The sequence below is a fragment of the Paralichthys olivaceus genome, chromosome 5, assembly GCF_024713975.1.
Source record: "Paralichthys olivaceus isolate ysfri-2021 chromosome 5, ASM2471397v2, whole genome shotgun sequence".
NCBI classification, from domain to species: domain Eukaryota; kingdom Metazoa; phylum Chordata; class Actinopteri; order Pleuronectiformes; family Paralichthyidae; genus Paralichthys; species Paralichthys olivaceus.
The window spans coordinates 27,508,452-27,530,528 of record NC_091097.1 but is presented as its reverse complement, the minus strand read 5'-3'; the positions used below and the strand labels follow the sequence as shown (position 1 = coordinate 27,530,528).

General features: G+C 39.3%; 1 protein-coding gene across 2 annotated transcripts in view; it reads right to left on the bottom strand.

Moving 5' to 3' along the window:
• Positions 1 to 22,077, bottom strand: part of LOC109640448 (carbonic anhydrase-related protein 10-like) — a 102,025-nt gene that overhangs the window by 6,444 nt on the left and 73,504 nt on the right. For both annotated transcript variants that reach the window (XM_069525205.1, XM_020104450.2), the window contains exons 4-7: positions 10,820 to 11,005; positions 8,430 to 8,525; positions 8,214 to 8,286; positions 3,088 to 3,242 (exon numbers count right to left, since the gene is read on the bottom strand). In XM_069525205.1, coding sequence (XP_069381306.1) covers positions 3,088 to 3,242; positions 8,214 to 8,286; positions 8,430 to 8,525; positions 10,820 to 11,005 — 510 coding nt within the window. The remainder of the gene's footprint in view (positions 1 to 3,087; positions 3,243 to 8,213; positions 8,287 to 8,429; positions 8,526 to 10,819; positions 11,006 to 22,077) is intronic.

The following is a 22,077-nucleotide window of genomic DNA, read 5'->3' as shown; positions in this document are numbered from 1 at the left end:
GCGCTCACATCCCAATGCATGCTTTTAGGCTTAGAACCCACTCCGCTAGAGCAATCCAGTATGACACACACCTTTCTGCCAACAGTTTGTAGATGTAACTCTGATGCTTGTCCAGAGATACATGGGTGGGGGTAACCTCATCTAAGGCAGCAACTTGTTCCAAACCCAAAAGAGGAACTGCACCCTTTTGATAGAGTATCATGGCTGTAGGCTCAGAGGCGATCACTCTCATCTCATCCACTTAACATTTGGTTTCAAACTGCCCCAGGGTCTAATAAAGGTTCAAAACATCATCAACACAAAGAGGGGATACAATCTCCAAAGCATAAGCTCTCCACTCTATACTGCAGCACCTGTATACTGACTGACCATGGAAATCACAAACTACCTTCAAGTCATGACAGACACATGAGTATGGAGCCCATATTAAAGAGCCAACTCTGAATTGAATTTGACGTGACTTGTTTGTCTTGATTTAGATCACTGTAATGTGGGTTTGGGGTTGGGTTTCCTGTGCTGTGTTTTAGTTTCTAAGGTGTGCAAAATCAAAAATCCCAAATGAAATGGAGCTCCTCTCCCCTACAGAAATACTGGACCTGAAGCTGCTCAAGCACCTCCTCAGAAGTCCTCCTGACACCTCCTGATACTTCTGATTATGTCATGTGACAACACAACTCCCCACATTTGCATTGTGCACACAGAGTGTTTGGCACAGACTGCTCAAAAAGCCAGATAAAGTGACAGCGAGGGTCGACAATTCACACGCTAGAAGCGACTGACTTATCACAACAGAATGAGCCAGACAGAGGCTGAAGCAATGGACAGTGTTTTCTGAACATTAGAACCTGTAAAAGTTTTCAAATAATGGCACTAATTAAAATGATTAACCAGAATACAAGCAGAATATGTCATCTTTAAATGAATGTACTAAATGTATTGATAGATGACATTTAAATTGATAACTAGATTACAGTGGCAGATGGTGCTGCAAAAGATTTAATGAGCTGGACATTGCTGGAGAATGCATTTATGTATTGTATGAGAGCATGTGTGCATGCTCTTGATTTTGTTTTTATAATATTGTTTTAAAAAGGGAAGATGACATGTTGACATGCCTGCTAGATACACAGCTGAAATGCTCTCAAAGACACTGGATGAATCAGTTATGGTCGGCATCTGACTTCTCAGATTAGGACACACCTGACTATCACTAAATGATCACACTGTCTGATCCAGTGTGTTTGAACACATATATACACATGTTGTTAATTGGCAAAAACTATATTCTATAAAGTACAAATATAGGTTCAATTAATAATGGATTAACTTACGTGGTACAAGGGTGTGCAAGTGTAAAAGTCTACCTTTCATGGTTTTGACTCTTATGCACCAAAAAACCAAATCAATTTGCTTGTATGTGAAAATGTACTTCACATACATATTAAACCTGTTTCTGGTTTCTCCCACAGACAGGGGAGACATGTTTTTCAGACAAAAGGTCAAGAAAGTTAGAGATGAAAAAACAACTAAATAATAAAAGAAAAAGAAAGATGAAAGAGATTAGAGAGGGTTGGCAGACAGTGAGTGAAAGCAGGAGTAAACTAGAATAGCATTCAGAGAGAGAATACCTCTGCCAAGGCCAAACAGTCCCTGAAAGAAACCACATTTGATTCACTAGATTACATTACATATATTATTTAGCTGACACTTTTATCCAAAGCGACTTCCAATAAGTGCATTTAACCACGAGGGCACAAACCCAGAACAGCAAGAACCATGTGACTATAATAAGTCTTCAAAAAAGCCAAACTACAAGTGCTACATGTAAGTTCAATATTTAAGTGCACATAAAATAAAAACTATTTTTTATATAAACACCAGAGTTATTCATCTTCTTAACCAAGGTGTAGCCAGAGGAGATGTGTCTTTAGCCTGCGGCTGAAGAGGTGTAGACTTTCTGCTGTCCTGATGTCAATGGGAGCTCGTTCCACCATTTAGGTTGATGCAGTGTGAAGTGGACGGGCTGGGGTGTAAGGTTTGATGTGTCCTGGATGTGGACTGGACCCGATGCGTTCGCAGCACAGTACGCAATCACTAATGTCTTGAGGAGGATACAGGCAGCCACTGGTAACCAATGAAGGGGGCAGAGGAGCGGTGTAGTGTGAGAGAACTTAGGTTGGTTGAAGACCAGTCGAGCTGTTGCATTCTGGATGAGGTCGGATGGCATTAGCAGGCAGACCAGCCAGGAGGGAGTTGCAGTAGTCTAGACTTGAGATGACAAGAGCCTGGACCAGACTCTGAGCCGCCTTCTGAGTGAGAAGGGGACGTATTCTCCTGATGTTGTGCAGCATGTATCTACACGAGCCGGTTGTTGCAGCAATCTTGGCAGTAAGAGAGAGTTGACTGTGGACTAGATCTGGATTTCTATTTGGATCTACACCAGGTTACACACACTCATCAATACTGCTTGTTTAATCACCATGTTTAGTCATCCTGACCTAATTATTAGACCAAACATGTTGAAGCAGAATTGAATAAAAAAAACAACAAACAATTCAGTTAGTTAATTTAGTAAATAAGTGCCGCCACATCTCATCCACTGGTTGGTCCTCCTGTCAGTGTGTGTGTGCCTCTGTGTGAGATGCTTTGGTCAGTAAATGTGTGTTTTTAAAACTTGTTGGTGTGCTGCACTCTGGGTTTGAAGAGCGAGTGCAGACCCAGCCTAACACTTTTAATGAAAGTAACAGTGGTATGAGGATTTGGTCGGTTTAGAGCATATTGACCAGTCAAACAAAAGAGACCACATCCCCTATTTGTAGACCTTCAGACTACTGAGAGGCAGTGCAACTGAACATTCGGATACTTTTCTGTGCTGCATGTATATGCACTGCATTTTAGTACATTTCTGGTGCAAGCACACAGCCGCTTTTATCTAAAAACACTCATGAAAAAGCAGAGGCTTTCACTTACAGGTTATGAGGTCATAATTTGCAATTCAAAATGCCCAGCACCAGCAAGGAATTTGTAAATTACAGTGTTTTTTCCCCAGCCCCCAGAATCACATTTAGGTATCGTGCCCTCACATACCTGCATCTGTGTCACGTAGACAGGCTTGTTGATGAGTATCCATGTGGACGTCTCGTAGCAGGGAGGGATAGTGATGGAGCCCTCATAAGTGATGTAACGTGTGGTGTCAGGGTAAAGGTCCGCTATGTTCAGGCCCATCAATAAGAACGCGTCATCTAAAGAGAGAGAGGACGAGAGAGAAAGAAGGTGAGTGTTAAAGAGATGCCGTTTATGTTCAGACACATTAACAAGAATGCTCTTAAAAAAGAGGAAGTGTGTGTGTGTGTGTGTGTGTGTGTGTGTGTGTGTAATGGAGAACATTACGTTTGAGTATAAATCTATAAGTTTGGACCTATTCAAAGAAATTGCCTGTCTGAGAAAAAGCATAAAAATGTTAATGAAGAGAGAGAGAGAGTGTGTGAGTGTGTGTGTGTGTGTGTTATTGTTTGTGTGTGTTCTTGTCGTAATCAGGACTGCATACAATCACATTATGGGACTCACCTCCCATTTGTGGCCAAAAGAAAGATGTTTCCCACAGGCTTCAACATTCAAGGTTAAAGTTTACTTTTTGTTTCATATCAGTGTACGTCCCCAGATGATTAATATAACTCACTGGCACTGTCTTCCTGAGGGACGAAAACAAGATGCTGTATGCGTGTGTGTTTGTGTGTGTATGTGTGTGTATGGAGCAGAGATTTCGAAGTTGGCAGTATAGCTGTGAACTAGCGGTGTGATGTATGTGCAGTTTAGACCAGGGGCGGAGCTAGGGGTGGCTTTTTCCTCCCTTTTTTCCCCCTTACTATTCTCATAAATCAGCGTCTGTTGTGTTTTGTGTGGGCTGGAGGTCGGACTGTAGAGTGCTACCGCCAGTCTCCTTTCAAAACAAGACAATGCAAGACAACATGTAACAAATTAAGGTCCTGTGGCCAAAGTATATTAGAGAACCTCCACATATCGAGATATTGATATTTAAGACACTAACCCAGGATTAGAGGCATATATTACCAGGGAAAGAGAGACTTTTTCACAGGTTACAGATGGTACAACAATACATTTTGTGCTGTATTTAACACTATACTAAAGCCAAAATCTTACACAATACACATAGGGCGCACTAAAGTTGTGTGCTTTTAAAAACAAGTTCCAACTCTGACTGGACCAGTGTCTTGTGTTTGCAGAACCAAATGCATTATGCAGTGCTACTCTTCACAGTACATTTAAGTGAGTTTATAATAATTGTTATTAAGAGTGAAACTTCTGAAGACATTTCTATCAACTGTGAAAGTGAGTGAAATGTCATGTTTGCAGTAATTATACAATTCAGCAAAATTGAATTCTGCACATACATACCATCCCAAAAAAATGATAAGCCCAGAGCTGGGGTGCTCGGGCTTATAGCCCCAGATCTTGTCAACTCCTAGATCCACCCCCGGCTTAGACTATGGCCCTGGTCAGACCTACCAACATGTGTCTTGAGAGAGGTGGAACATCATTTGACGCTGGACATTATAATGCATCTCCGCACGGGTCTCCTGTGACCACTTGTGATGTGATCTCACTTTCCAGCTCTATATGCAAATATATTATTGTAATTTAACATTTAACATCTAGCAAAGACCACATGATGTGTTTAGCCTGTCTGACTATAAAGCGAGTGTATGTGTGTTTATGTATGTGTTTGTGACGTGTGAGAACAAGAAGAAGAAGAAGAAAGAGAGAAAGAAAGAGAGAAAGAAAGAGAGAAAGAAAGAAAGACAGGAGCAGCAGAGCAAATCAATGGGCTTCAGGCAGCTCTACAGCTCGATGAAAGATTTTACTCATTTGAAACAGTTAAAAGAAATTTGAAAATCAATATGCAGCCTTCAGTGTTAATATTATGGCGGTGGCCACAAAGAAATCAATGTATATGAGACTAGGAGAAGTGTAAAAATACTGAGTCCATTATGAAAGTGAAGCAGGACAGAGGACGTCAGCTCAGTCCTTCAGTGTGGCCCAGGACACACTCGCTTTCATACAAATAAACAAACGTGGCCTCAGAATATGGTCTGAGTGATTAAGCCTCAAATCTGGCCTCAATGTGTCCTGGGTTCATTCACACCTGAACTTAGAGCTGCCAAGTTATGATTGGATCAAGACAGACAAATGATCACACCAGGTCTCAACAGGGGCTGTTTGTCAGTTAATGAATGCTACAACTTCTCAAGACACAAGCCAAGACCCTGCACTCGCCTTGCTGTCAGATGCTCAGACAGCAGAGCTGTTCTCACATATCATATTATGTTCTCCGTCAACAACAGCTGTCAAGTATCTGTCTGGTCTTTCTCCAAAAAGAGCAAAATCAGGATAACAAAGAAAGAAAGGAAAGAAAGAAAGTGGTTCAAACTTATATCAGCAGTTGTGCACATCAGGCCACTCAGCCTCGGAGAATCTAGGTTGGAACATATTTGCATTGTATAGCATAAATGAATCAGTATCATAAATGAATCAGCATCATAACTACAATGCCATATGACACATCTATCAACATTAGCAGAGCTACACATCATGAAACACATGGCCCTCAGTTTCAGAAACAGCCAAAGAGCGGAGCTGTAGTTGTGTCCCCACAGTCCCGACCAAGGATGGGAGACAAATTATGAAGGAGTATTTATTTAAAGTTGTTGAAAGCAGTGAAGTGTTTTGAGCCTGAAGTAAAGTCAAGACTTGCATAACATGCTTGGTAGAGCTGTGCAAAAATATCCAGACAGCAATATTAAGATTTTTTAGGCTAGGAGTGCCCAGTGCATTCTGGGTGTTGAAGTATTTCTATCTTTTGGGCAAAAGGGAATACCACACCCTGTTTCTCTGTTTTCTCCTCGTCATGTTGCACCAGCTGTGATGTGTTTTTTTAAAATTTTGATTCCCTAAATAAATACATCAAATAATATTCATGAATAAATTAAGTTGTGTTAAAGCCATCCTCCCAGCAGTGAATTATTCCTTTAAATATTATTTTATTTTCGTACAATGTTACCGACAAGTTCATTTCAGTTCAGTGTGTTCGCTGCTCAGTGCCAATATGTAATGCAAACATTTTTCCTTGGAATGAAAAATTAAGGAGTTTTAGTCCGTTGAATTTATTTTGTTTCATCAATAACATGTGATGTACGAATAAGACTATCAAGGTGATACACTACAAATTGTGTTTTTCACATCCTGAGTATAAAACAATATAATAATAAGTGTAATAATAAGTGATGGTATGTATCACAATCTGTATCGTGTCGTAACGCAATATATTGTGATGTATCAAATCGTGACCCATGCATTGTGATATGTGTCATACTGTGAGGTCTATGCTAAAACACAGCCCTAATGTTTTGGTTTCAATGGATTCATGGAAATCCTGCTCACACTGTAAATGATAACCACTGCACTCAGCCTCTCTGACTCACTGAGCTGCTGCAGCTTTTGAGCTGTAGTCATAACAGTGATGATGAAAAACGTCACGCTCACAGACTAGATGAGAATATTCATGCCTCAACTGAAGGATTCACCATTAGTATTTTAGAATTTTTAGTGTTTAACCACACCCAGCGTCATCTACTGGTGCTGCAAAATGATGAAGTGGTCACTGATTGGTGCATCAACAACAGATGAAAAGATCCAAACCCTCAGCATCAGCACAGACAGAGAGGTCTGCTGATTTGGCTCTTTTCATTTGCCGTTATGCTCATATGGATAATCATAGATTCATCATGGAAGTGGTTTTTATATTTATAATTATAGTCACAAAATATTCAGACTTTCAGTGTGCAGGATCTAGTGGCATCGAGCAGTGAAGTCTAAAACTAAATAGTTTTTCCTTACTCTTCAAAGTTCAAAGTTTGCTTTATTGTCAATTCTGCAAATGTACAAGACATATGTAGTATTGAAATTGTGAGACTCTCAAACCTGTGGTGTAAACATTGAATAAACACTAATAATAAAGCAATAAACACTAAATTGTGGAATCGGAATGTAGTGTAACCGTGTGTAAAACTATAAGCAGTGCATTGAAGTGTAGAAGACCGTGTATAAAAATGCAACAGTGCATGAAAGTGAAAGAAACTGTGTAAGAATATAAACAGTTTATAGCAGCATTAGAAAATGTAAGCAGTGCATAAGAGAGACGACATTATATAAAATGTAAACAGTATATAGGAATTGTAGGAAGTGTATAGAGTAACAATGTGCAAACCTGTTAATGAAACCTGACAGAGTACTGACTTGTTGAGAGTTAAGGATGTCACACCTTGTTAAAGCCCTATGAGACAAATAGTGATTTGTGAATATGGGCTCTACAAATAAAATCTGATTGAATTAGATTAAAATGCCCCTCACCTCACCCTCCACTTCCACGCATATCAGAGAACCTACTTTGACCTCCGGAGGCCTCCCTAGAGCTGTATGGTTTTGTCTCTCCCGAGCTACTATAGAAACATGAGAAGTCTGTTAAAGAGAAATTGGAAGGGCTTATTCTAAGGCTACAAAAATACAGCAATTCTTATTTTGGATTATTATTTTTTGTGTAATTATCCCACCCAAAAACATAATTCTGAGTATTATATTCCACTGATGCTGATAGATCCTCCTAAATCCTACACAGTGGACCTTTTAATGCCACGTTCCAGACAACTCAGATGTCTGACTTTTTATTATTTTCCCTCCTCTGCTTTGTTTATGTATGCAAGGAGGCTGCACTGGTCACAGTTGAATTGTCTCATCATGAGCAATATAAACCTCAGCTTCTCACAGTCAGCCTTGTTTGTCTAGATTGGACGTCGTGCCATATGCACCGTGCACTGGAACGCTTGGAAGTCAGAACTCAGAAAATCTCAAGTCGGAATATTCGACTTCTGAGTTGTCTGGACCACGGCAAAAGAGGGAATTTATTCATTCTTAAAAATATAAGTAAAACAAATTCCATAACAAGAGTTAATGTAACTTGTTATTATGACGTTTGTTAATGATTTGGTTGTTTTTTTATTCTAAATGTGCCCGGTGAAGTGCAGCCAGACACATACGTGTGTTGATGTTCAAAACAGAATTAGCTAAATAATACAGGCAGAGAGAGAGAGTGTGTGTGTGTGTGTGTGTGTGTGTGTGTATGAGCTTGTGCTTCTTACGTTTGTAGTTGATTCTGGTGATCGTGTCTCTATTGAGCATACGGTTGAGGAAGGCGTTGGAGTTTTCAGAGAGCTGAGATATGACAGAGAGAAGAGGATCAAATATTCATCACAAAACACTGTTCAACACACACACATGCACTGTTTATTAGGTGTATTTGTTTCTTAATTGGTCCTCCACACTGTTCCACTGTACGACCGGCTGGACATGCTGACCTTAATGAAAATGGAGACCACAGCGATGCCGTGAGGGCTCTTAGCTGCCTCGGTGTAGTTGGCGTACAGATCTTGGTTATAATGAATCAGCTGGACCTGAGAGAAAGACACAATGACACGATGACATGAGCATCACAACTCTTAGTACTGATAAATGTACAAATAATTTCATATTTAAAAGATAAAAGAAGTGAAACTTTCTATTACAAAAAAAGCAATGTGTATGTCGGACCACCACCATAGTAGGCAGACACCTCCAGGTGTTCCTTGTCTTTGGAAAAATTCGATTACCTGTCAATTTACCCAAAGACTACAGGCCTGTATGTAGTGCTTACCCCTCATGAAATCATGAATCATTGGAGAAGATTGTGTAAGAGGTAATAAGGGTAATTTGGATTATTGTATTCAGGCCCACATTTTAGCAATTATGGAGCATCCATAATAACCCTGACTGATATGTTGGCTGACAGATTCTATAAGGTCCCAACCATCACAACATGTGAAGGTGTGTCCTCCAGCAAATCCCTCCAGGTCTCCATCACCTCAACCTTTTTCATCAGTGTTTGTCGAAGCCGACATATGGGACTGCATGTCATTATGTAATTTTATTCATAGTGACCCTGATCCTCTCCCTGTAGTAGCAGAATTTACAGAGTGGTGTGAGTGATCCTTCCTCCACATCAGTAAGACCAGAGAAACACTATCAGCAACCCAATGGTGATAAGCAGTCAGGCTGTTGAGTTTGTAAGGTACAATAAATACCTCAATTGTGTGTTGACAATACTTCTATAAAAATGTTTTCTACCTGTTTTGATGAATCTGTCCTTACAGTCTTCTTTGTGTGAGTGACTTCAAACACAGGGAATTTCAGGGACAACCCTGAATGCTCGGCTGTATGAGGACAGGACTCTGAAAAAGGCTTGCACTTTTCTGGATGTACCACACAATCCCCTGTTCTGTATATAGAAGCTGCTCCCGTCAGGCCGCAGATACATGCTGGACACACAGCTACAGAAATTAATTTGTCTGAGCTGCTATTGGTTTTAATTCATTGAAGCCCTGCTTTTACATTTCTGTGTTATTCTATGTATTTTATATTGTATTTATTGTCCATCTCTTGCGTTCAGTTAAGGTTTGTGTGGCTACTGCTGTCTGTACTAAAGGGGACAGTAAAGACAGCCTCGATTCTTGATCTCTGAAATTTGCAAGATTTGCTGGACCCCAAAGGAAAAACATGAAATTAAAAGATAACATATTTCAGGAAAAATGGTAAATTATTGGTTGTGGGTCAACTTCTTATTTATTCTCAGGATAGCACTATTCTTTTAAAATACTATCAGCTTCTTAGTTATTAGCAATACAGCTAATACAATTTTACAATACAAATAACTTTGGATACCAGCTATGTGGGTAAAGTGACCGTCAGTCTTTCCACAGTGTTTGCTGATAAGTGCACTGTTTGATATCAGGCTTTTTAGAGTCAAATTAATTTAAGTGGCATGAATCCTCCCGAAATAGTAACTGGCCCTTTCAATGCTTTCAGTTTTTTTAATGTTGTTTTTTATGCCCTAATGCACTCTTTTATTAGAGTGCTTCTTATTTATTTGAGCTTCAAGCTTCAGTTGTATATTTCTTAGTTTTATATTGTGAGAACAAAATTGAAGGTTCTTTATAGTGGTATAAATGCATTAGCAGGCATTATAGATACCCAGAATTATAGTCCTTGTATGTCTATCAGAGAAACTTACATTTTCCCACACACATACAACTTAAACCTGCTCATGCAATCATAAATTCACCAAAATTACTGTTCATGAAATGACATCCTGGAGCAATGGCTCTTTAGCTGGAAACGCTCCAGTTCTTTGGCTGCATCCAATGAATGTTAATTCCTCTGATGAGATAACTCTTCCGAACATTGTGTGAAACATAGAACCACAAAACCAAACGCACAATAAGATTATGACTTATCTTACAAGGTCACAGCTTTGGGTGCCTCTCTGGACATGTTGGATTTACAAAGCAAATGCAGTATTTTGAGACACAGAGACACAGAAACATCAGATTTTCCAATTTTGTCAATCTGGTTTGAGTTGCTGTCATGATGGAGATTAAGATGAGCTTTAAAAACAGGATTGAAAAGCACAATTTTTAATGTGAAATGACCGTGGAAGAATAACTTACTACTGTAAGAATGTCATGTTTGCAGCTTCCTGTGCACATGCAGGTGTTCATCTGTGATAAATCAGAGTTAAAATAATCATGTAGTCGTTAATCCAAATGAGTTTACCAGTTGTTCTGTCTGCTACCAGCAATTATCAGCCTCTTACAGTTCTTTGCTCTGTTGTTTACCCGTGTGAACATGTGTCATTTGTCCACGTGTCTCTCACCTCTCCAGGAAAGCCCTGGCCATTGAGGAGATGCTCTGAACCCTGGGAATCCTCGCTCCCAAAGTGGAGGCGGACCTCCTCCAGCCGGTAGCTGTAACCCAGCGGGCCCCCTGAGATGTTCACCAGGTGGGCTTTGTCGGGCCGCAGGGACACATGCTTCCCTGTGTTGTACATGGTGCCTCCCATCTGCGGAGAAACAGATGGAGAGAGATGGAAAAAAAATTACATGTCTCTAATTTCTCTGTGCTCCTGAAAAACCAATTAACTTTAACAATAAATTAAATAAGCAGTGTTAAGTTCCTGTAATTGTCCTGCCATAGAAATAGACTGGGATCAAATTTGATCCCTTTCAAGTCTTAAGTCCAGTCACATCAGGAAATCCCAAATTATTTTCGAGCCACAAGTCAAATTAGAAGCCGACTTTGTTTTGAAGAATCACATCCTGCCTTCAGTTACTTCCTGACCAGTTACCTTGTTGAAACTGTTCAGTTCATGTGACTCTTGCCAAGCTTCTCTTTGACCGTCAAATCTGTGCTGCAGCAGACCCAGCGTATTAAAATTGAAAACATGGCACGAGCATCAAAAACAACTCTGATTGAATGAAACCCAGGTTAAATTAAAAACTGGGGTCAGACAAATAAAAAGCGCTTCTCTAACCACAGCTTGCAGCTTGGCTCCAAGGATGGTATATAATAACATTTTACAGCTTGCAATGGAATTTAATAAAAGTTGGTAAACCCATGTTACCCTCAGGACGAACAGTTATAACTCTGGGGATCCCCCTGACCAATGGTAGGTACAAAATCACAGTCTTGCAATTTCTTGCCATCTGGCTAGCGTCTCTAAGATAATCAGTAAGTAATTAACACGATGAGCCAATCAGGTTGAAGCCCGTACTAGAATTCAAATAAAAGCAATGCTGAGCCCAAGTATAGCCTCACAGACCAATCAGCATTTAGCAAAGTGTAGAGTCACAAAAACTCAACTCAGAAAATGAACAGAGAAGAATTGCTTAACTACTTCAAGACTTGAAAAGTCAGAGACAGCTCATTTCTACTGAGACAGTACTCACAATAATCTGATTGTTGCTATAGTTATTTTTTTATGATTTTATCATTATTGTTTGTATAATTTTTGTATGGTAGTATACAACATGTGCTTATTACAGACTCCTTTACCCTAATTCCCAACGTGAGTCATGGTGATGTGGGTAATCCAATTGCCTCCAGCGTTTGCGGCACCATGGCTCTGCTATATAACTATACCAGTTGACAAAGTGCAGAATGGAAACAGTAGGATGTGTGTTGATGTATGAAGAGGTTCACGTCCACCACTTTTTAATATTTATATGGAGGCTTAAGTGCAACAACAGGACACTTCTCCTTTTCACTCTGCATATTAATGTCATGTTATACTCCAGGCAGTGTATGCTGTCAGCAGGGGAAAATACTTGAGCGCTGTCTTGGTTGGCAATGGTGTTTTTTTTCATGAAGGAGAAAATGAAAATATGCATATCATATTTAACTGAATTACTATGTAATGGGCCTGGAAACCTATTTAGACTGATCCATGGACCTCTTGAGGGGCTTATGCTGTCCTACTTCAAACACAGCCAGCCAACCACAAAGGTAGCCCACAAGGCTGCAGCTTAATCAGCAACTCCTGCTGTGGCCGCAGCAGAAATAGTTAGCACTGATGTTAGCCTTGAACTCCAGTCCGAGATGAACATTCCAAATAATCCCCTTTGTCCACTTTTCTCAATTCTTTTGGTGACTTTCAAGGCGAAGTAAAATTTGTAAGACCAGGGTAAAGGGACGCTGTTCAGTTACTTTGGCCACACAACATACAACATACTGCAGTCCTGGAAACAGGCAGAGTGGTGAAAAAAAATCATTCCTAGAGATTTGCCCACCAATAACCAAGTTACATTTTACATGTTAGTTTGTAGAATAATTCATGGAATAGTGACATCAACATTTATAGAATTGTCTAATGTTATAGTTGTTTTTTACACTGGGTTACATCAGATTCTTTGGTGATATTGTTTGAGTCAAACAACACAAACAAAGGCTGTATAAAAGAACACTGAGCATTAATAAATGGGATAACTGGAGTTAATTGAAGGTCAGTTTGCACAATCGCTGCAGTGACAAGTAAAACAGAAGAAAAGTTTTAGAGCACAACCATTTGCTTCAGGCTGTGTTCAATGGTTCATATGGTGAGTAAAATGCAGGACATCATGTGGCCTGAATATACAGCTGGATTAATTCAAATAGAAGTGTATCTGTTCTGTCAGTTGTACAGACGACTGAAGAACACGACTGGAGCACCTCTGGCTAAGACACAATATTTCGTTTACTATCTTTCATGTTGTAACAAGGCTTAAGATAAGACTTAAGACATTGTGTCATGAACAGGAACTAGATAAAAGTGTCCTAAAGATGGCAAATAAATATAAATATAAAATATAAATAAATATTTTCTTAAAACAACAAACACTGAAATTAAATCCAAATGAAAAGCGACTGGGGGATATGAACACTCCTCGCGTGCTGTATATACCACAATCGAGCATCATTTCATAATGATGTCATCACTATGATGACGTCATATACTATATGATGACGGATGATTGGTTATTCTAAACACGTTGTAGATTATGTCTTGAATGTTACTGAAAGTTAATGGATTGCAGTACTATGAGACATCATGATGATGTAATTCTATATAATCATAAATTATTTTTCAATCTATATAAACTCTAGGTCATGTCTAATCCTATACTGATTATACCGACTGTAGATTTCAAATCTTCTTCTTCATCTTCCACTTTGCTTTGTTATACATCACATTCCTCTGCATGTCTAACACACATGTGACAAATAAAGCAGTCCTGTATGTGTGGATTCAAACAGCTTCTCCTATTGCTCAGAGCTGCATGCTGTCACTTCCTCACAATGCCCCCTGGCAATTCATATAAACCACTAATGCACATTACCTGCATACCAACCATATTCATCATACATTTTTTATGATGTTCGCTATATTCACATATTCATTAGTGTTGTTTGTATGTAATAAATTAAGGGAAAGCACTCAGCCACAGTTTAATTATGACATGCCACTGCTGGGGTGGGATGAAATTAAGCCATTACTCACCAGCCTGGAATCTATTCACAGGATAATCCTGAAAGAAAACTGTTTTAATGAGGATTAAACATCTAAAAATGACCAAGTTATTTCACTCCTCTGTGACATTCAAAGACAGGTTCTGCTACAAACAGCACAGCGGCTGAGCACAAGATATTAATAAAAGAGCAGGTTCCATGCAAGAACATTTGAGGATTTTTTTCCTAAAGCTCTCTTACTTTTTGACTTGTTTGTACAAGTGTTCTAAGTTGGTTTAAGCCAACAATGGTGTAGATTGTTTGTTTCAAACTGATGAATGCCATCTGTTCATGTGGAGTTGTGTATTTTTGAGATTAACTTTAAAATGCCAACCAAGAGCATAGAGTCTCAGCAGTAATTTTAAGAGATCACAAAAGTCCAAAATAAAAAAAACCTTTCTACAGCTGTGTATGTAGATACATTTTGTTAGAGATGATTTTACATCGTCAGTGTTTGAATGCAGCATGTTCACCTGGACAGCGATCCAGGTCTGTGTAAAGACCCTGGGGTAGCCACAGCTGAAAGAATTGTCATCTGGCCCCGAATGACCTGATTATACATACAGTTTCATTATTGGCCTGTCTTCGGAACCAACCAATATTTGACACCTGAAACGATTACTTGATTATTTACAGACAGAAAATCAAGTGGCATCAATGTTGATTGTAAATTAATCATTAAAGCAAATAAAAAAACATTCACTGGTAGCAGCTTTTAAAAATGTGAAGACTTTCCACTTTATATGGTTGTAAACACAACATAAATTTATTTGTCAAAAAAAACAATTTGAGTGCGTTAATTTAACCTTCAGGGATTAACGATAGACATTTTCTGACATTTTCTGGACCAAACAGGCAACCAATTAGTCATGCAACTGTCAAATGCACTGAAAATACAAGAATTGTTGGTTGAAGCCTTATAGTCTCAACCCAGTGCCACAACTTTATGATTGGAGGACTATGTGCTATTGCCTCCCACTATTCCTGTAGCGCAAATGGAGCCAAAAATTAAATTTTAAAAATCTAGTGAGCCACAGTTCTGTAGACAGAAACACTTCAGGTTTTGGGATAGAGGCCGGAGGAGAAGGAAGAGGCTACTTCAAGCTTACAGAAAGGCTACAATAACTCAGGTCACCAAACATATGAGGACTTTGCTTTGGTGTGTTTAGTGCTAAAGTTTAGTAGTAAAGTATGTAAAAACTGGAGGAGAATTAATGCACAAGATGTCAAAACTTGAGGTAGATAGTCTACAACAGCAGAGACCATGTCAGCTAAGATCCGAAATGTGAGGCTGCACTGAGACTCACAAACAATGGACAGTAGAGGATTGAACCTGGTCTGAAGCACCTCGATTTCTGCTGAGGCTGCAGATGATAGAGTCACAATTTGGCATCAGCAACATGAATCCATGGATCCAACCTGCCTTGTGTCAACAGTCCAGACTGCTGGTGGTGGTGTGATGGTGTGAAGACTGTGTTCCTGACACCCTTTGGGCCCTTAACACCAATAAAAAGATGTTTATCACAGTCTATATGAGGATTGTTGCTTACCATGTTAATGCCTTTATGGCCATTGTCTTGTAATGGCTTCTTCCAGCAGGATAATGCTCCATGTCACAACGTAAAAGCCTTAAACTGGTTCATGAACACAACAGTTAACACAATAACTTCATTGCCCTCTGAGATGTGGTAGAACAGGAGATCAGCATCTTGAACGAGCAGCTGACAAATCTGCAGAAATGATGAGATGCACTCATGTCAACATAGAAACGAATCTCAGAGGAAGGTTTCCAACATCATTTGGAATCAATGACTTGAAGAACTGAGGCGGTGGCCACAGATGAGCAAAGTGATTATTCACATCTTTTAACAAAACTGCATTGGATGATGGGGTTGCTGCACAGCAGGTGGGATATGGCAATTGCGCGTGGGAGCTCCCTGCACTGGATTGGGGAAAACAAATCAAACATACTCCCGGTAATTGAGTACAAACAGGTTAAAGCTGTTTGATGTGAAAACCAAACCAGAGTCAGAGAAATCTTCAAAGCCTTCATCTGTTTTCTGTCAAATGTAATAGAATCAAATATCTGGAGAGAGAGAGAGAGACAGGAGGGTGAACAGGGGAAATAAAGGTAGGAGGAAAGAAAAACAGATACACTGGGTCGTTGCAGCTCACATTGGAGGAAACTATGAACTGAATTCATTATTTCTTCTCCTTTTTCTGACCTGAACAATCAGAACCATGAATGTACTGAAGGGTTTCTCCACAAGCATTGCACTTTCAATACCTGGGGGGCGGCTGTGGATCAGGAGGTGGAGCAGGCTGTCCACTAACCAGAGGGTTGGCGCCTCAATTTCGTTCTCCTCTATTCTGCGTGCCTAAGTGTCCTTGACAGCTGTGCCGGGAGTGAATTGTGTGTAGTGGAGAAAGTGCCACACCTTGATGCACTCTATAAATGTGCGTGCGAATGGGTTAATGGCAAAGCATCATCAAGAATAGTAAAAAGCTGTGATGCAAAAATACTTGCTTTTCATTTCCCCACCCGTTTAACAGATTCGAGCAGCCGCACTGCCCTCCGAGAGATTCGTGCTCTCGCAGATTTTCTCCACGTTTGACACGTGGTTCACAGCACAATAGAGAATAGTGATGATTATCTTTCAGCACAGTTTCAATGTCTGTCTGTTGAATATGGCCCAGACATAAACATTTGCAACACTTCCTGAAGACAAACCATTTCAATATAAAAGCACTCAAGCATTTCAGTTGTATGAATCTATTTGTTTTCAAATGGTGTTTATGCAGCAGAGGAAGATGCACAGCTTCATGCTGTATAGTACTGGTATTTATAGACCACTTTTATACAAGGAAATACAGTTGTTATACAAGAAACCTCACAAAGGCTTCCGTTATATTAAAAGTTAATGTAAAGAACTTGATGGGCAGAAGTCTCTCTCTCTCTCCCTCTCCCTCTCCCTCTCTCTCTCTCTCTCTCTCTCTCTCTAGTGTGGCCCGGGCATTAAGGACCTTGCAAGGGACAAATGTTCCTTTTTTGTTTATTTTTATTTAAGCCAAAATGAAAGCAGCTGCTGGACATAGATAGACCCTGCTTTTTCTGGTAAACACGTATGGCGTTCAAACAGGCTTCATTTGTTTGCTTCTGACGTGTATCTTCAGAGAAAGCACAACTATAGATGGAACCTGTAACGTACTCTTAGTTTGTTTTTGTTCTTATGTTTGGTTCCATGTCTCATCACTAACTCTCCTGTCATTTCAGGGCCTGCCTTTCTTCCCTGCCATGCAATCATCTCATTTCACTCACCTGGTTTTCCACGCCCACCTCCTCACCTGCAGTCCATTGGCTCATTAGTTCCTCAGTATATATTCCAGTCATTCTCACTTGATCCCTGCCAGATTGTCTTGTATTTTGCCAAGCTCTCCAGTATTTCCATTTTTGCCTTCTTGTTCTGACCCTGTTTTGCCTTCTTGGACTTCGGATACCTGCCTGCCCCTTGACGGATTTGTTTGCCTGATTTTGATCTCCTGGTTTTGACTCTGCCTGTTTCTTGGACTGAATAAACGGATCTTCCCTTGCAACTTGCCTGCCTATCGTCGTGCTTTTGGGTTCTCCCTTGCCAGCACCAGTGACCGTGACAGAACCGTGCTTTAAATCCAGCAATACTAAAGATATGAAGACATGCAGTAGATACGTAGACATGCAGTAGTTTTCAAATTTCTCACAATTTAAAATGTTCTAGATTTTGACCATGTCTTGTTATACTTGGCTTTAGCCTGCTCCCTCTGCTTGTTACCATCCCCTGCCAGTGTTATCCAATCTGTAATGTTTACAACAAAACCCCTGTGTATTTTTAAGTTGAAGTGTGAGGTGCTTGATGTTAAAAAGGAGTTTTTCTTCCCCACTGTTGCCAAGTGCTTGCTCATTGTCTCTTTCGTCTCCTCTAATGTTCTCATGTTCACCTTACTCTATGAACTGAATTGAGTTGAACCATAGAGAAAATGCAGTGCTCGACCTCTAAAAATGAACCATAATTTGTTATTTATGAAACCTTGCAAGGGAAAACAGAAGGTAAATACTTCTGACTTGGCACAAGGGTTATCTGTGGAAATTGGTGTTTCAGTGACTGATCAGAGTGAAGGACTTTTCATGAAGTAAACAGACTGCGTCCAAGAAGGAAACCATTGCTCACAAAACAGCATACAAGTGTGAGACAAAACAAACATTGCCAAAGTGCTTGAAAATAAGTCTGGTGAATGTTGGCAGAAAATTATTTGGTCAGATGAAACCAAAATAAATCTGTTTGGATCAGATGGAGTCCAACATGTTTGCTGTGGCCAGAGCTAACACTGAAACTATGTAGTGCTGAATGTGTAGGTGGGAGTGTGCTGATATAGGGCTGCATGAGATTAAAAGGTGTGGCGATGACATGTATACATATCAGCTCCAAAAGTTAGTCCTCTGGAGATACCCTAACTAATATTAATAAGTATGGGCAAACTCCATCCATTCATTTTGATATATTTTGCGCACACACACACACACACACACACACACACACACACACACACACTTGTACTTTTATCTAAGTGAAGACACTAATTGGAACAATGCCTTCCTAGCCCATAACCTAACCATCAAAACTAAAGGCCTGACCCTAACCTAAACCTATTCTAACCCTAAAACCAAGTCTAACCCTGAAATAGCTCATTGAAAGTGGGTCAGAAAGTGAGAACTGGCCAAAATGTCCTCACACACACACACACACACACACACACACACACACACACATAGACACACACGGTATTTGGGTCGCCAAAGTTTGATGAGCAACTCAGTGGAAGCATGTAGCTCTTCTTCAATGATAATCTGTGACTTGCAGTGCACTTGAGCAACAGTTTAGACAGGAGGAATCAATCAAAATACAATTATTCGTCGAGAAATATCAGTCACATTTATTTATAATAAAGGATTTCAGCCTTTATTCAAATGTTTGTATAAATAAATCGTTCTTCACCGATGCAAAATATGTTAAAAATCATGAATCCTGAGTTCATCCCAAATTTTAGACAGTGCACACTTTTTTAAATTGGGGCAATTGTGTCATGAACTTTTGTGGCAGTGAGTCTAATTATACCCTTGAAGTATAAAGTCAAGCAACAATTTACAGAGAATGTTGCTTCTTATGTAAATCACACCAGGCGGGATCTCAGAGCACCTCCAGTGTTGCAGTGGCACATTTCTGGATTTGGGGCACAGTTCCCTTCATGTTGGTGCTTTCCCTCATATGTGCTTTGTCCTCAGACTGAACTGAGATATTCCCCACTCAGTTGTTAATGCTGGAATCTGGCAAAAGATCAACAATCAGATCTCAAAACACACTGCTACCTCAGGTTGTACATTGGTGCCAGGGTCACAGATGAAGATAGCCCACACAAAATGGTCACAAATTCACATAAGAAAAAGATGTTCCTTATAACTTTAGATCCCGGCTCCAAAACATCACATCAAATATTTTCCTTCACAATTAAACTAATGAAGCGTTATCTGCATAGTGGAGACAAGAACTGCAAGGAGCCACAGTAGCATTATACAGATCTGACATGCAACAGAATAGATTAAAAAAAGGAAACACAAAAAACCCCACTGAAATCGACTGTTTCAAATTCAATATTTAGTTGAGGTTCATCTTCTAATTTTCACCAGATTTCAGCAGGTCTGTTGTTCTGTGGAGGATGAAGCTTGACAACGTTGCACAGCTTAGATTTTGAAAACCTCATTGAAAACAAATTGACTTGACAGTGGATGGAAAATGATGAGCTAGGTGAAAAAGTGCAAGAAATTGGCTGAGATAACGTTTTTTTAACAGCCTTCTTATTTGATTATTATGATTTCCCTCCACTTTAGTCCAACTATATTTTCATCTGGACTCCCTTCAATTATATTCACAACATTTATTTAAAAAAGTCGTGAAATAAGGACTAATAATAGCAGCAGTAATACTTGATAACTAATTAACAGTAGCCTGATTTCCATTTGTTCTATATTAACAGAACTTGTAGACTTTTTCTTTTTTTTTGGTCAAATGCAATGTTTTGGGGTTGTTGGATTAATTAGACATTTTATGATGTAAACAGATACAGCTTCCTGTCACTTTCTTGGGAGTAGATACAAAAGACACATCATCTAATAACTGAGTACAGCCTATGCTCATTTGTGTAACTGCTGTTTTTTTAATTAACAGGATGAAATGAGAAAAAAGTATATAAGAAAGAAAACAATAGAGAATTCTATTAACATATACAGTAAGAGAGATTATGAAGGTTGACTTGACATTATTTTTTCTGTCTATACAGGATTCTTTGAGAGACACAGTTTGCACTTGGTAGTTATGTATCTCCCAGGTAGTCAGTGGCAACAAAGGAAACAGATGGGAGAGAGTAGAGCTTCCTTTTATAAATGTAGGAATGTGATGGATTATTATTGTATAAATTCAAATGTTGTAATAAAAAGGAGAAATACCAGTAGCTAAAAACATCATTCTATACAGACAAAGAGAATGATCAGGAATGAGTCAAACAATGACAAGAAGGAAAGAGACAAAGAAAAAATAATAGCAGAGCCGTCACAGAGAAAAGCAGAATAATACTGAAAACAGACAAATATGAGGAAAGAGAGGTATAGGTAGGATGGACGGACAAAGGTTCGGAGGAGCTGTAGCTGCTGAGAAATGGTAAGGAAAATGAAATGCTAATATTTAAGAGGAAAAGTGATCAGTCCCACCTGGACTGTGGCTGTAATAGACCACTGCATAATGTATGTAACCCAAATGAGCACACAGTGAGGGCCAAGGTTTTAATTTAAGCCCTCTGCTTTGTCGGTGTCTATTAGAGACAAGCTCTGTGGCTATTCCTCTGCGGGTTTAATTATCACAATAGAGGAAAGTGAGTAGATAGTTCTGCTTTGCTAGCGCTTTTATAGCTTCATGCTGCTGGGGGCCAATGATTTCCAACAAATCCCAGCTACACACTTGTGAAAAAGAGACACAATGCTACAGGGCTGAGCATCTCTTACTTGGCTAATCCCCACTTCAAACTCACATCCTAAAGATGAAAAGAATAGTGTTGTATATACTGTCATTGTGAAGTTACAAAACTTGGAAAAGTCAGCCATTTTAGCTTGGTATCGGCATGTGTTTCAAAATGAATGTTGGATTCGAAAGATAACACCTGGTGAAGGTATAATAATTTGGTCATGCCAAATATAAATCAAGAAGTTATGTCTGAAGATCAGCCACTGCTAAATCTTGGAATTTTCAGAGTTGCTAGATCTAGAAATAACACCATTGATGTATGAAGTCAAAGGTCCAGGTTTTTCACCTTGCCAAGTTTCTAAATGATTATGCTAAATTACAAATCTATTATAGAAAAGCCCAAGTCAATACGCAGTACATTGGAAATCAAACCTTTTTGTGCCTTTCTAGCAATTCTGTATTGGTTTTGAAAAACGTTTTAAATGATCACATACAGAAGGCAGAATGTTGGAAATCAAACTCAACCGATATGTCTTCTAAAGTTATTAATTAGAGTTAGATGGATTTTCAGTATAATACATGGAAAGTAAAATCCCTGTGTAAATAGCATATGTGTAATCTTCTTGTTGGATTGTAAACTCTTTCGTCGTCGACTATACATCCAAAGACCCATGCCTCTAATGAGTTTTTGCTTCAATGTGCAACACACAGGCATCAAATAAAGTTCCCATTTCTATTTTGACCTCCACTTATTAGATTTGTCAGTTGACATTATAGAAGACAGTGTATTCATTTTGAAAGACATTTTCAGCTATTTCACCTTCTAAATCCTTATTTAGATTCCATATCTTTATCTTTAGGATTTTCAATTCACAGATTTATTCCTTCACATCAACTATGCTGATGTTCAAAGCCAATGCATCAGCCTCCAAATACAATATGGATGTTCAGCATTCAATATGCAGCTCCGAATCCTTCTAGGTTTCGAAGGTTGGTGCAAGTTATGGAGGTATTGATTTTGGAAAGTCTTTCATCCTCCAGAACT